Source organism: Neltuma alba, unplaced genomic scaffold (assembly GCF_004799145.2).
Source record: "Neltuma alba isolate B1F8T4 unplaced genomic scaffold, ASM479914v2 tig00011993_pilon, whole genome shotgun sequence".
NCBI lineage: Eukaryota > Viridiplantae > Streptophyta > Magnoliopsida > Fabales > Fabaceae > Neltuma > Neltuma alba.
This window is the reverse complement of record NW_021636566.1, coordinates 126110-142437: the sequence shown is the minus strand read 5'-3', so window position 1 is coordinate 142437 and position 16328 is coordinate 126110. Positions and strand designations below refer to the sequence as shown.

The window sequence follows — 16328 nt, the reverse complement described above, 5'->3', positions numbered from 1 at the left end:
AACCACCCCTCAGTCAAATGATAAGTTTACTTTAGCGAATGATAACTTCAGTAAACTAAACCACAACTTGGCTAAGGATATGCCAAATAACAAGTTTACTATAAGAAATGACAAATTCATTTTAGTGAATGACAACTTCAGTAGACCATATCACAGTTTGGCTGAGGGGCATTTTAGACATTTTACCAAAATTTCATATTTATAACATGGAACCGGGTCATTATTTATTATTTTTTAAATTAAGAGTTCCAAATCGTAATTTCACATATTATGGATTTTTATTTTGCAATTTTTTTAATTTAATTTTCATAATTTTTATGACGAGAAGAGTGACAAAGGCAGTGGATGTAGGTACTGTTGTCAAATTTGTAAGTTGATTCTACAATTTAACATTTTTAGTTAACAAAATCGTGTTGATTTACTTTTAAATTTGTGATAACTGTAATTCAGTTAACTTACGAGTTCATTTACCATTTACCGAGTTTACCATTTTTACGTTTTAAGCTTACAAATCATGTTAATTCGTTCTTAAACTCGTACTAAATTTTTGGATTTGATTGTGTTTAGTGATTTTATATATGAATTTTATAGAAATTTCTTTATTGAATATGATAAATTGTTAACATTGATAGATATAATTTCAATTATTTAAATTTAAAATATATTCAAATGAAATTGTTATCATTTTTATATATTAATTATTTGATTATATACTTTTAATACCAGTTTATTATAAAGTAAACTTTTAACGAGTTTACGATCTTAGTTTACGATTCGAGTTTATATCATACTCACGAGTTTGTTTAAATTTGTGAGTTTGACAACCTTGGATGTAGGTAGTCACAAAATTAAGACAATCTTGATACGAGCTAAAAGAATTTATACTTTAATTTTTAAAATTACTATATTTATCAATTTAATATTGATTTTTAATCCTAATACCTTTTTCAATCGAGTTTTATTTATGCAGTCAATCATACATTGGCTATTTGTTTTAGTATTAAAGGTGTGTGTAATTTATACTCTTAAACTAAAACCTAAACCAATACATGGACACAATCATCAGTATAAAATTGAAATCTAAATTAAATCTTATTACTTTGGCCACACAAAAAAAATTAAATCTTATTACAGCACTGCTATCGCCTATTCTCCTTTCTTGTCAGCCTTTTCTTTTATTCCTTCTTTTCTTTTTCATTTGTTGACTAATAATCCGAACTTTTTCTTCTGGGTATCATCTCATCTAGCTCTGCGCTGATGAAAAGACAAATGGCCTGTCTGAGATGATGATAATAATAATAAATAATAATAAAAACGCTCATATGTAAATTGAAATAAAATTTTTTTATACTTATTTCATAAATCATAATTAAAATATTATTTATAAACTATCCTAAACAGATCTAAAATCCGGTCTATGCTACTAAACACAAAAGTGTGTAATGAACTAAAACCAATCGCATGTTTGATAAATATTAACAACAGCATATTACTCCCCCCAGATTGAAAAAATCATTTTAGAATTTTTTGTGATTTTTTAAAAATATTAGTCGTTCTGAAAGTTTATGGATGCTTCCATTAATCTTTTTGCTATTTTACTTTTGTCAATATCTCAATCTAATCTAACGAACAATGACGCAGAACTCTTTTTTTTTTTATCAGCTATATGGAAGTGGCTGAGTACTCGGACATGTTTATTTTGGAGCCAAAATACTCTTATACTGCCTCCTGTGATTAACTAAGATGAAGAGAGTAAGAAAGTTATTAAATTTAGTAACTTTTTTAATTTTTTTAAATTAGTTAAGTAATTTTTATATTACTACCTCCGTCCTAAAATAAAATTAGTAAACTAATTTGAGTAGATTAAATAAATAATTAAGTTAATTATTTGTTTAAATAAGTGTTATCTTTTTTAAATATAGTTATTAATCAAGTTTATTAGCTATAACTACTGTTCTTAGAGTTAGAAGGACTATCTTGAAGAAAAAAAAAGTATGAGAAACAAAATAGATTGGGGTTTTATATTTAGGACTAAAATAAAAGTCAAAGGAAATCTTATATTAAACAAATAGATTGGAGTAATAACAAAGGTGGTATTTTAATTTGTAACATATAATGAATTAGGGAAAAAAAAAAAGTTCGAAATTAGTAAATGTCAAAATGAGGAGCTAACACCTAATGATATCAAAAATAAAGGAACAGCCTCAATGAGAAGCTAACACTAAATAATGGCAAAAATAAAGGAACAACTTTTGAAACTAAAACAAAATAATAAAATGTTTCTTGTTTTAAAAAAGTTTCCAACTCCTTGTCCGAGACACACCACCAACGACGTCAAGTGGAAAGAAGCGATGCAGTTTTGCGCTAATTTGAAACAACTAATATAAGTATTCTTACACGAGTTTGAGATTGAAAATTTTTTCATATATTTATTTTATACTCCTCCGATCCTAATTATAAGACCCAATTGATTTATTTGAGGAGATTAAGGAAGTAAATTAAGTTGGTTATTTATAATAAATAAGTGTTGTCATTCCTAAAATATCCTTGCTAATTAAGTATATTGGCCAAAACTATCATTATTAGAAAGATTATCTTGGAAAAAAATGCATAAATATAAGAGACAAAATGGACTGGGGTCTTATAATTATGACCAAATAAAAAGTCAAATAGGGTCTTATAATAAGGACCGGAGGAGTATTATTTTCAGTCTTACCTATAAAATCTTATTGATAGATTGTAAATAAAATCTCATGGTGAGGATTAGGACAGGAGTTAGTATTTCATTGAAAAGTTTTTGGAAGGAATCATAGTTCCAAGCAAAGGTCCATTAGCGTATGATATGTGTCGGGGCGATGGTGAATTGGTGATGATTGAGTGAGAAATGCGATTCTTCTGGTGGCCCCGCGTTTCCCCTTCCGCTCATTATTTCCTTTTGTTTCGTGGCTCACCTTCACTTGAACACTGTATCCTGCCCGCATAATATCACTTTCACTCTTTCGCTCCTCCACGCCTCAGATTTGAGAGGCTGCTTCTTACTTTTGTCACTATGTTTGGCTCATGATTCCCCATCGCATCCCCGTCCCTGTCCATTTCATTCCCATTTTGAATTTTCCAACATACATAATTATATTTAGATTTCATATTTTTCTCAAGATCATAATCATTTTGAAGACGAAATGACTAATAATCTGTGTGTTGTTCATCTCAGGTTCATAATGATACTAACTCTTAAGGATATTTACAACTTTTAGGACAGTTGAGTTTCAATGTTTCAACGCATTCATAAATTCTTCATCTCACAGTCTTGCTCTGAAGCAACCCAACGAATCTCCGAGTAATGGGACGCCTCCTCTCTCTAAAGGGGAGGGGACCTTAGCAACATCAATTTCAAAACTCACAGGCCACCGTCCAGGCCTCATCTTAATTCTTTACCTTACCATCATTCAATATGGCACGCATTGCTTCTGCTTCCTCCGCTTGTGGTTTGAATTTAACGTCATTTTCATATACTGCGACTGGAATATAGATTTATGACTATTCTGTATCGATTTTACTTCTTGATATTTGTTTGTTTCTTATGTTTTAAAAAAGAAAACACTTCAATATTGGTAGCCAAACATCTTATAGATTAATTTTTCTCATTAAAATCATAAAATTAAGATGTCGTTGGTGCTTTTTGAAATTATTAATGAAAATTTTAATACTAAATTTAAAACATCCGTATAATTTTATTTAAGATTAAATAATACATTTAAACAAAAAGAATTTTAATTTTAAAATCAATGATGATTCTTCTCACCTTTTATTTTTAATTTTATTCTTAAAATTTTCTTACTCTCAATCTTGTAAAATTTGACTAACTAATTCCTTTGTTTTCAATCGGAATATACTCTTAATTACCTATTCTTATAGCTCTGACCACCACCCAAGGGGGAAAAAACTGATGTCCAGAGCCAGTCTTGTCCTCTAATAATAGTCTCATTTCAATCTCCAATACATAGCAAATAAGTGCATCCAAAAAATTAAAAGAAAATGAAAACCTACAGATCTAGCTTTTACCATAAACAAAACAGAAGGAAATTAAAAGCATAAGACGAAGACAGGGTTGGACAAAATTAAAGGACTCCACCAGGACAAAAACACCAAAAACTAGATTGGTCTTTTGAAATCATGCGTCCTCCCTTGCTTGTATCTATTGCCTCTAACATTCTCACTACCTCGTCCATCTCAGGGCGTTTATCTGGGTCTTCATCCCAACATTTTCGCATGATCCTTGCAAGTGCACTTGGGCAACATCTTGGGATTTCTGGTCGCATGTTCTGTTCCAAAAACAAAACAGTTTCACTCAATGTAAGAGCTAATGATGCGTGGTATAAGCAGAACATTTAGAAAAAGAAAAATTTGCAAACCTGTCGGACAATCCCCGTAAATACATCAGAAATCTTGTGAGTAGGATAAGGCAAGTCACAGCAATATATCTCCCACAAGCAAATCCCAAAACTATACACGTCACATTTCTTATTGTAAGGCTTACCATTAAGCACCTGCCACCAAATAATTGTTCATCATCTGTCTGAAACGTAGAAAACTATGCCCCAACAAACCGAGAATCATAGAATCTCTTGAACCTTATTCGTGAAATGGGCCGTGTTTATTGTAAAATTAAAGCATAATGATGATTCGGTTAGACTATACATCAGATGTTTGCAGAGTAATAAAAGCAGGTTACCTCTGGCGCCATGTACCAAGGGGTGCCAACCCCTCCAGTCATTTCACATGGGTTCTGTGCCTCAATTCGAGCAACACCAAAATCAGCAATTTTTGCAGTTCCATTTGCATCCAACAAAATATTTTCTGTCTTCACATCACGGTGCACAATCTTTTTAGTGTGAAGATAACTCAATCTGAAATTGATCCCAAAAAAACACCATAGCTGGAGTCAAATACGCCTATTATAACCTTACGAGAATTTATCAATTCCTGCTTTCGCAAGAAGCGATAGACTCACCCTCTGGAGAGGTCCAACGCAAGTTGAATGGCAACGTCAAAATCAAGTTTCTTCCTTCTGTTCCCCATCAGAAACTTCTTTAGCGTCCCCCCAGGGACAAACTCAAGAACACAACATGCCTGGGCTGGAATAAATGAATAAACTTCACTTGATACATCTTCAGAAGAAATTTTCACATATGAGTTTCCAATGGAGGCTCCAACAAACTGCATAGAAATGATCCATTTAGTCTCACCATCATCAGGAAACTACATTATTCAAGAACCATGAGTAATGTTAACGGAATACATCTCTCAGACCCCATGCAACTAATCCCACACCTAGTTTTATTTACTTAAGAACTAGAACAATCTATAATAATCTAAGTCAGATACAAAAAAGTAGAACAATCTATAATAATCTCAAACAGATACAAAAAAGTCCATATATTCTAATTCTCTAATTGTGTGATTTCTTGTTCCTCCAAAAGCAGTAGACTAGGAATATGCATACCTTTGTAACATTTGGATGATTAAGTTTATGCCAAGCAGCAACTTCTTGCTGAAATGATGCCCGAATGGCCGCTGCGTCAGTGTCGGTGTCCCTCCAATCAAATACCTTCACTATAAATGATGGGAATCCGTTCCAATGATCAAATAAAGCACAAAATATCAATGTTAAAAAAAGGAAAAAAAACTGAACCAGATCGGCCAGTTCAACCATAAAATTACTAGTCCAATCTAGAATCATGCCAAAAATAAAAAAACTTAGAGCCCATAAAAAGTTGTGAAAGCCGTAAAAGAAATCAGTGAAACACTAATTGATGGTTCGGCCGGTTCATGTTAACGGTACAATTTTATCATAAACTAATTGTGTGCGTGTGTAGTTAAGACTTGCTCAGCGGCGGTTTAATCAAAAAGTGCCCATTAATTCAACGTAGGCGTCCGATAAATATTTGCAAAATACCAAGAGCAAAATCTACTTTGACGTCTATAATAATCCGTTCATGAACGAAAATTAAAAGCCAGATCATTCGACAGAAATATACCAGCAACGTCTAGGCCGTCATAAACGCCACGGTAGACTGTTCCATAGGCTCCGTGATCTATAGCACGCCTTATGTCCAATTTGGAGGAATCAATTTCCCAGTCTTCCTTCTTCTTCCGCGTCGCATCTCTCGACAGAACTTTATTCAAGTGCTTGTCCAGCTGACTATCCCAATCCTTGAAATCAATCTTATCAGCTCTCACACATATCCCCCGATCGTTGAAGCTAGCACTCTTTTCCTTCACGTTTGAACACAAACTCTTCTCTTTCGAGTCAGGTTTTTCTATCGCATCGTCCTTTACGGTGCCATTCAATTTCTCGGCCATGACACCTTTTCCGACCTACGCCCTGAAGCTTGGAAAGCTTGGATTACTTTTAATCTGTGATGGAGGAAATCATGAATTTACGCTCAAAATGGCGAAAGATTCCAAAGAAAAAGTAGAACGAAAAAGTCGGGGGAAGTTTTCGTTGGAATCTAATAACTTACCTCAAAATAAACTAATCAGAGTGGGGTAATCCGAATTTCATTCCTAACAGGCCGTGGTAATTTCTTGATACTAAAATCCGTCGAATTTAATCGGGAAGAACACCTAAAGATAGAGATAAAAACACAGAATCCTTCACCCAGCAATCGTTTCGGACGAATCACAACAGTTACATAAATGAATTTACGTTTTATTTGGTTAGTTATCATCGCCAAGTGTCAATTATAAAAGACCTTAAAAAAAAAAACAGTAAAAGTCAACGCATTAAGAATATCCAATATGCGAGTAGGAGGCGTGATGTATGACCTATGCACGCACGAGGCGTGGTGATGATGGATACGTTTTTCCGCAAGGGTCAGGCTATGCGAATGTGATCGTGGTTTGGACTTTTAATATAAAAATTAATTAACTAATTTAAATTAATTAAGAAAATTTATTTAAAGTAGTTAAATTAGTTATTTATAATAATATGTATTGTGCTTCTTAAAATATCATTGTTAATCAAATGTATTGGTTAAACCACTATTATTATAAGAATTATTTTGAGAAATAATGAATAAATGTGTAAAACAAAATAAATTGGAGTCTTTTATTATCAAAATAAAAATCAAACAAGTTTTTATATTAAAGACTGGAAATAGTATAAGATTAGTGTTAGTATTATACAAATAAATAAAATAATGTTTTGATGAAACAAAAAGATAAAATAACAATATCAAAATATTAAATTTATACAAATAACGATATCAAAAACTTAAAATTATCCACATGCTAATACGGAGTCACATGATAGGACGGTAAATTCCTTTTTCTGTCTTTGCCGCAATAAGCTATCCGTATAAATAATCTTTTATATTAGATTAGATATTGTATTGACAAATATAATAATTAATCATGACATGACACGATGACAGCGGCTATACGCATATAGCATTAGACATTAAACGGATAAAATAATATCAAAATATTAAAATGATCTCACATGCTAATGAGATTTCTCATAGGCTAATATGTAATATCCGGTGTCATGTGTAATATCTGGTGTGATAATGTATCCTTATGAATAAGCCATTATGCCGGATATTGAAAGCCATATCCAATAAATACATTATCTCCAACCCTGGATATTGGATCTAAATAAAAGATTTATTTTAATAATAAATATAAATTTTCAATTTAATTTGTCCCCAATTCATTTTTTTTTTCAAAATATCCGATTGGTTGTGTATGGTAAAATAATTTCCATTCAAAATAGTTATAATATACTATTGTGATTCTTAATGTAAGACTTAATTTAAGAGTTGATATTAGTCTTATATGTAAAACTTCTTTTACATGCTTATCAATTTTTTTCAAATTAATCCTACTGAAATTCCCTCAACAATAATGAAGTAAAAGAAGAAAAAAAGGAAATTAAGAAAAATAATTAACATATTTTAGAATAAAAAAATCATCTTAACTAATTTAACAAATATCCTTAATCTATTCAAATTAATTAATTATGTCTTTCATTAAGGATAGGAGGAATACTTAATTAGAAAGAATATTATGAGAAAAAAACAACAAATTTATTATAAATAATTGAATCTTTTTATTATTCGTAAATAAGTTATCTAATTTTTATATCAAGTAATGAATAAAATAATGATTAATCACACAACAGATATTCGCAATAAATATTACTCCAGCTTAAAAACGTAGCAGCACTGCTGCAGACGATGCATACTTCCGTTCAAGTTATTTTTAACTTTTATTATTAATGCATTGAGGGACTGCCTGTAATAGTACATACATATACCCATTTTGTAACTCGCGGACTGCGGAACAAGCATTCGACACGGTGGACAACGACTTTTCCCATTCTGTTGGAATCAAATTCATCGGCATATAACAGGCATTGTGAAAGCCATATAATTACTTCGCTCTCAATTATCCAGAGAGAAGCCTCCCTTAACAAATGCCTGGTTGGACTTGGAACCAGTTTTCTGTGTATCGATTTATTCATCCTGCCCAACCACAAAAACAAAATGTTGGTAACCATACAAGATCATGAGTGGTAAATATTAACAATGACCTCTGCAGACCACATCCCACACACACACCCCTTATTTCCCCCAGTAAGGCAAGCCAACAAATAAATAAGTTTTACAATTACTTAGGCAAAATAAAACACAGTTGATGTTTGTCTGCACAATTTTCAGAAGAACATCATAGCACATCTCAACATATGTGGCCTCGACTTTGTGGTGATGACAAAGAAAAGAACTTGGGAGAATTCTAAGCAAGGATAAACAGATTTATAAAACCCAATGCAAGTCGTAAAGAGCTTGTAAATAATAAATCATAGAAAAAGAAAATCTCACTGTTAGTGCAGCTTATATGGGATTTTGCAGGTATATAAATTGGTAATTATTATATATGAGTTGAAAAAGGAAAATGTATCTCGCACCTACAAAAGAAAATGAACATCAATAACAAAGAAAAATCGCCTTTCCAGAATGTTTATTGATTCATCCTCACACAATTATGTTCTGTGCCAATCATTTAGTCCGCAGCCAAAGGGAAGAATGGCAAAGGCAATTAACTAACCTTTACATTGAAAAGAATACTGCCATCAGAAACCTGTTCACCAGCCGTAACTCGAAGCCCATTCACGTAGCCAGATGATGGTGCCTTTACGACATGCTAATGAAAGTAAAGAACGGTAAGTTAAAGCTTTATGGATCGCAAAATAAAAAAGAGCCGGTAGCCATTTCCCAAAGTTTTATGAGCAATTGCACAAGCACAAACCTCCATCTTCATTGCTTCTAAAACTAATACAGGCTGCCCCTCCTCTACTTTTGTCTTGTTCTTCACCATAACTTTAACCACCAAGCCAGCCATGGGGGCCACTACAGTACCCCGAGGGTGGGCTGCTGCTTCATATTTGGGCTTATGTTGGGATTCTTCATCCTCAGACAACTCGAGCCCTATTTTTTCTCTGAAATAATGATGATAAGACCCTTGCCACACATGAATATGCCTCATGTGATCCTGCCAAAATTAGAAAAAGCTGGGTAAACCGGTAATGAACTTTCATTTTTGTCAATAATAATGTATACAGAGCACTAAGAATATTTCCACTAATATAACCCATGTACAGTAAATAATGATGCATGTAGAGGAACAAAATTACCTTTAAGTAGACAGCTAGATTAACTTCTTTGTTTACACCATCGGCTTCAACTCTAAAATAATGGTCTCTTAAATATGTTGCTTTGACTTCTAAAGCAGGAGATCCGTCTTCTTCTGTCTGAAAGAATATGATAGCATCTTGAGTCCAAAACGAGAACTTGTGGCACGTGACAATAGAATTGACAAATTATTACTCCGCTATATTTGTGATACCTCTATCAGGCATCTGCCATCAAGTTGACAAGTGACGGTAAGCTTCAAGAGCTTGGAGCTACAGCTATCATAATCATTATCCCACTCAAGTTCCATACTACGCTTAACTTGATGATTGACTCTGAAAGGCGGATAGGCATACCATATAGGGTGTAAGCCGCCATTCCCTGAATATACTAACAAATCTGAATTAGAATGAGATTTCTAGAAATAACTTAGACATATTGCACAAGAATGGGGCAGTTTACCAGGGGGATTCCTTGTCAACATGAAATGCTCTTTTGCAATGAGACATGCAGCAGCCAGGGATGCACTAAGTCTGGCAGCTTCGTATGCTTCTTTTGCTAAAACAGAGTTCCCGGGATCAACAAAAAGATCATCTTTGTACTTATCAATAAAATGAGTCTCCACCTTGCCACTTTCAAAAGCCTGGTGGCAGGCGAGCTTTTGAAGGAAGTTGACATTGGTTGGTAGCCCTGAAACCTGTGGAAAGAAATGTTAGTAGAAGTTAGAGCAATTTTTGAAATTCGGAGTACAAAGAAATAATGATCAATTCAGAATTACACGAGATTTGCCAGAGGGAGGATTGGCTAGATAATAACATATTTTATTTTATTTTATTTTCTTCCTTCCTCAAGTTAAGGGTTGTGACACCACGTCTTCAAGCTCAAGCATCCTACCAAATTAATCCTTCAACCCCATAGCCTTAATTAAGTGTAAGTCATACTCATAAAGGATTTCACTCCAGAAGAAGTTGCACCTTACCGCTAAACTCTACACTTCACAGTGCATAGTAGTGAAAGTATTGTTAAGATCTCAGGATACCTGAAATTTTGACAAACAATCCCTCAGTTTGACCAAAGCTGCAGCACGATTCTCACCCCACACTACAAGCTTGGCGATCATGGGATCATAGTGCATGCTGACAGTGTCGCCTTCCTTGACTCCAGTCTCCACTCGAACTGCCAAAATAGCAGATTTCACACAAGTAAATGAGCGATGCATGACAACAAAAACACCCATAACAACATATTCAGGTTTCACGTTCTTGAACAGGAGAAAATGGGGGTTACATGATTCACCATATAGTAGTTACTTGGCTATCATATTATAAGACTGTAAATGACCTGTGGAGGAGACTGGATTATGATGATAATGATGAAGAACTCCAGTTGCTGGAAGAAACCCCTTCGGAACATTTTCTGCATATATGCGAGCTTCAAAAGAATGACCTGCCAGCAAAACAAGAGATAGTATAAAGCTGAAACATTAAAGTCGTCCCTATAACAATTTTTAGACATAAATATCATAACAAGCGATGTAAATTGAATAAATTTTGACAGCCTTTAATCATAACATAAATATGAGCCCCGTGACATTTTTTCATCAACACTAAGAGTATAGTGGAACTTAGGCAGGCGTCCACTTCCTCTCAGGGAAATAAATAAATAAAAGCCTATGGCAAGCAGTGGGTTTGTATAAGAGAGGGGAAGCAAAACTACCTAGTAAGGGCACTTGTGACTGACTTAATGGAAGAACTTCACCATTGGCGACATGGATTTGCCATTCTACAAGGTCTTGACCAACAATCATCTCTGTGACTGGATGCTCAACCTGAATTAACATGCATTACGTAACAAATCTGTAAACCACATAACTTCAGAAAATAGTGACTCTTAAAAATCATTTAAAGCACCTGAAGACGAGTATTCATCTCCATAAAGTAAAACTGGCCAGAGCTTGTATCAACTATAAACTCCACTGTCCCAGCATTGTAATAATTAACTGCCTTCGGACATCAGAAAGGAACTTGACGTTACACATTAGTATATGTGTAGAACGGGACGAAGATATTAGGAAAACCAAAAAAGTTGCAAGGAAACAGAAGGGGAAAACATTTGTTTCACCTCTTGTCATATCGAAATTAGGTTAGGCATAGCTAAATGCTCTATTTATTATAAAAAAACAAGTCTAACCATTTAGAATGAATAAATCAAAATAAACAAAGCAGAAAAATATAAGCAAATAGTGTGCCAAGAACACTGGTCATTTATGTACATGAAATTTTGAAGGCTAAACACCTTAGCAATAGGCAAGTCACCGAGGAAAATTTAATATGTTGAAGGCAGAGTACTTCACCTTTGCTGCAGAGACAGCAGCTTGACCCAAGTGTATGCGAAAATCAGTAGATACATCTGGCTGCATGACTGAATTCATTATTGAGAGTTCAAAACTAACAAAAATTAAAATGAAATAATCCACATAGAGGACGCAGAAATTAAATCTTACAGCTGGGGCTTCTTCAATTATTTTCTGGTGTCTTCTCTGCACACTACAATCTCTCTCATACAAATGCAGAATATTCCCATGCTTATCCCCAAAAATCTATGATATCGAGTATAGGAGAATTTGCCAGAAACTAAGGTCAAAGAAGCTAGTAAAAGATCCAATAATGACTGATAACCCCAATTTTTCTTCATGATTCACCAACATAAAAGCGTGGAGTTCCAGAAAATTTTTAGAGAAATGAAGGTAAGATCTCAAAATAAACAAAATCATTTGAATCACCTTGCTTTGGAAGAAGCACCAATACAAGAAGGAAAGGAATTTATCACAAAGATTTCATGAGAAAATATAGCAGCACAAATAATAATATGAACAGGAATACCTGGACTTCTATGTGCCTTGGCCGTGTGATGTACTTCTCCAACAGTATTGTGTTTATGCCAAAGGAAGCAGCTGCTTCACGCTGCGCAGCTAAGAAGGACTCAACAAATTCATTTGGAGTGTGCACAATCCTCATGCCCTGAAATATTAATATTGTCAAAATTTCATCCGAATGAAATTGTAATCTAACGAATGAGTCAATGATCAAGAAAAATTTTGTATGTCTTTCATAACCTTTTCACTATCTAAAAAGAATTGTGATTCTTAAAATTTTCAGCCTTTTAATAGTTTAGGAACCTCAGAGTAATTACAAATCATAATTATGGTTGTTTTATGTTATCTTTTTAATATGAGAGTGAATTAATAACTCAGAATGATAAACATTTATCAACAGCCATAGAACTCGCTAAAACATCCATCCACATATCATCACAAATGCACTAAGGATCATGAAGTGTGATAAATTGAATAAGAATAATATCAGGAAACATGCACCTTTCCTCCGCCTCCATGGGTTGGCTTTATTAAGATAGGATACCCAATTTTGTCAGCTTCCAACTTCATTTTATCAATATCTTGTTCATTTCCATGATATCCGGGAACAAGTGGTACCCCTGCTGCCCCCATTATCCTCTTTGATGCACTGATGGATACATAGATACAGTGATAAGTTGAAAAGGCGTTTTATAATATATCTCAGGCTTACACAAATCACAGTGTAAGCATGCTAATCATTGAGAGGGAAAATGATCCAAACTTGTCACGCTGACTCCAAGTATTCACAATCAAGTAGAGGTATACTTGAAAAGTTGGATATATAATAGAGAAAAACGGCAGTTTCATGATATTCCGAAGATAATTCCCACCCACCCCTATCTCTGTCACAGAATAGAGAATGCTTAGCTGGTTGGAACCTTCAAATCTAACATTTATTAGCAGGTTCAGGTTTACAAAGAAGAGGATTATTTAAGCCAAATGAAATATGCCAATGTATCCTTCACAAAGTTGGGTGTTCTATGTGGAATGCTTATCATGAACAGCGCATGCATAGTTCAATAAATTACAGCTTAAAACTATTTTAGTAACTTCCAAGTTCCGACCTCTAGACTTTAGTAAGGTGCTCCTTACGCATTTGAAAGTTAAAAACAGAACTTAAAATAGGGGAAGCTGATATTAAAATAAGGGAACGAATGAAAATAAGGCAGCCAGCAGTCTGTCATACTCGTACCTTTTGTCACCCATATCCCGGATGGCAGATGCTGGAGGGCCAATAAACGTAACACCCTTATCTTCGCATAGCTGGGCAAAATCAGCACTTTCGGATAGGAAACCATATCCAGGGTGGATAGCCTAATTACCAAAAGAAAAAGTTCATTCTGAATAGGATGTCCAAAGTTCTATGCAATCGTTATCTATGAGTACTAGAAACATGGAGTTTGACACTATAGTCTCACAGACAAAGCACACATTACAAAGTCATATAAAATACAAAGTCGTCGACCTCTTTTGTGAGTCGTACACCAAAAACAACTCCCAGTGTCCCAGGCGAAAAGCCTGTCTTTATATGGAAAGCAATCTTAAGTATACAATTACATCGAGCGCCACACAAGTTGAGACAGTGTATCACCTCAAAATCACCTTGAGGGTAAATACAGGATCTTTGTTGCTTAGAGATCCTATATGACATCAATCGGTTAAGATCACGCCACATAATTAGAAAATTAGCAGGTCAACGGAATTGCCAAGTTGACCAATATCAGAGTGGCGTCGCTGCGTTTGGCTTACGAATGCAAAGAAAGGGTGATTATTTATTTTTCACACCCAAAACAGCAAGCATAATAAGCAGGTGAAAATCTAATTAAATAATAGAGTGAAAGTTCCAGCTAACCAATGATCCTGTTACATTGTTTCTTTTCTCCACTGACAGTCTCTAATGTCTAACAAACAAAGAAATGGTTCCAGGGCTCACCTGAGCACCAGTACGTATGGCAGCATCAACAATGGAGAGTCCATTCAAGTAACTGAACCGAGCCGGGGGTGGGCCAATCCGTATGGCTTCATCGGCAGATCGGACGTGGAGCGAGTCCTTATCAGCGTCACTGTAAATAGCAACAGTCCGAATGCCAAGCCTCTTCGCAGTCCTCATGATCCTGCAAGCAATTTCGCCTCTGTTGGCTATCAGAATTTTCTCAATCTGCTGTTGAGCGGCTTTCTCCCCTGCTGAGGACAGCTGGCAGAACGCTCGAGCGCGGACATTGAAGGGTCTAGTAGTGAACTTTCTACGGAGAATGATGAGAGAAGCCATGGAAATCATGGTTTAGAGCCAGAGCTCCGAGAGTTGAGCTTGACAAGCTGAAGATCGGGCAGAAAGGGAAGAAAAGAACGAGGGAAGGCGTTTTGGTCATTTGACATATCCCTGCCTGATTGCAATGAAATGCGTGCTATGCTCAAAACTCTCCCTCCATGCTTTTTTTTTCCTATTAAGATTTAAATATCATCCATATATATTTAATTATTTATTACTCTATCATTTAATATTATTCATACTGAATTGCAACTTTTATAATAATTATAAAATAAACAGTATATTTAATTTAATGTGACAATTGATAATTTTATACTATTAAATTAAATAAATAAATAATATTACTTCTGATTTTATTTATAAGATCTTATTTATAAATTGTAAATAAAATTTTATAAATAAGACCGGATTAAGTAATGGAGACGTGTGGGAAGAAATCCAAATCCAAATCCAAATCAGGCAGACAATGTATTGGAGTGGGCAGCCTTAGTTGGACATCGTGCCATCTTGCTTAGTCAGCATACAGACAAGAGCCTAGTCAGTAGTAATCCGGTTGATGTTTTTATATTACATTATCCATTTGGAATGGGCCTCATGCTCTCTTAGCGGTCTTATTAGGCCCCTTGATGCGGCTTTCTCCAACACCTTACGGACTTTATTGTTTTTATTTTTTTTGGGGGGGGGGTGGTGTTTATAATTTGTTCGGACAAATTCATTTTATGTTTTTTTTAACATACATATATCCACACTCTCATCCTTTAATTAAAAAAATACAAAATATATAAATTCACATCATTTGATTCATGTGGTTTGGCATCAATCATCCTGAAATATCTGTTACATAAAGTAAGTCACACCATATTTACTTTTTATAACACTACTTTCAGTACTTAATATAAGATATTTAATTTAAGTAGATTAAAAAATTAATTAAATTAGTTATGTAATACATATGAATTAATTTTTTTTAAATATATTTTTAAATTATGAGCCGCCTTAGATGGAAACTTCTTAGGAATACTTTAGAAAATAAATCACAAATTTAAAAAACAAAGTGGATTGAGATCTTATATTTAGAATTAAATCTAATTAATAGCTAGCTCTTATATTAAGTACAAGAGGTAATATAAAGTACCAAATACTTGTACTATTAAAAAAAGTACTCTTAATTATATTTTAGAAATATTTGTAGTCAAGTTTTGTGAATAATGTTTATACTTGTATTCTTGCCTTTACATCTTCTTATTACAAAGGAGGGGGTGTACCAACAAAAAGTTGGTCTAGCAATGTAAGACCCCCTTAAATCTTTTTGGGCTTAGAGTTTCTGCTTTAGAGTGGACATTTTTGTAGGGAAAAAAAGTCACCAACCTCAAACCGAATTAATCAGCTCATAATAGGGGAAAAAAAATAAAAGAGGGGGCGTAATAATAAAACACGAATGGCTAGA

General features: G+C 34.1%; 2 protein-coding genes across 2 annotated transcripts; both read right to left on the bottom strand.

Moving 5' to 3' along the window:
* Positions 1–3934: 3934 nt before the first annotated feature.
* Positions 3935–6689, bottom strand: LOC114720670 (serine/threonine-protein kinase STY13). The gene is made up of 7 exons (XM_028906343.1): positions 6525–6689; positions 6039–6417; positions 5504–5613; positions 5012–5217; positions 4733–4907; positions 4413–4547; positions 3935–4322 (listed from the first exon to the last, which is right to left on the bottom strand). The coding sequence occupies exons 2-7, from the start codon at positions 6361–6363 to the stop codon at positions 4119–4121; spliced, it is 1155 nt and encodes a 384-aa protein (XP_028762176.1). The 5' UTR covers positions 6364–6417; positions 6525–6689; the 3' UTR covers positions 3935–4118.
* A 1502-nt stretch (positions 6690–8191) lies between these two features.
* LOC114720659 (methylcrotonoyl-CoA carboxylase subunit alpha, mitochondrial) lies at positions 8192–14987 on the bottom strand. Its single transcript, XM_028906324.1, has 16 exons — positions 14546–14987; positions 13805–13926; positions 13072–13219; positions 12578–12715; positions 12199–12294; positions 12049–12108; positions 11606–11698; positions 11412–11523; positions 11037–11141; positions 10735–10871; positions 10158–10392; positions 9910–10076; positions 9698–9814; positions 9313–9555; positions 9112–9207; positions 8192–8528 (listed from the first exon to the last, which is right to left on the bottom strand). Exons 1-16 carry the CDS (start codon positions 14888–14890, stop codon positions 8520–8522), a joined length of 2223 nt encoding a protein of 740 aa, XP_028762157.1. The 5' UTR covers positions 14891–14987; the 3' UTR covers positions 8192–8519.
* Positions 14988–16328: the final 1341 nt, after the last annotated feature.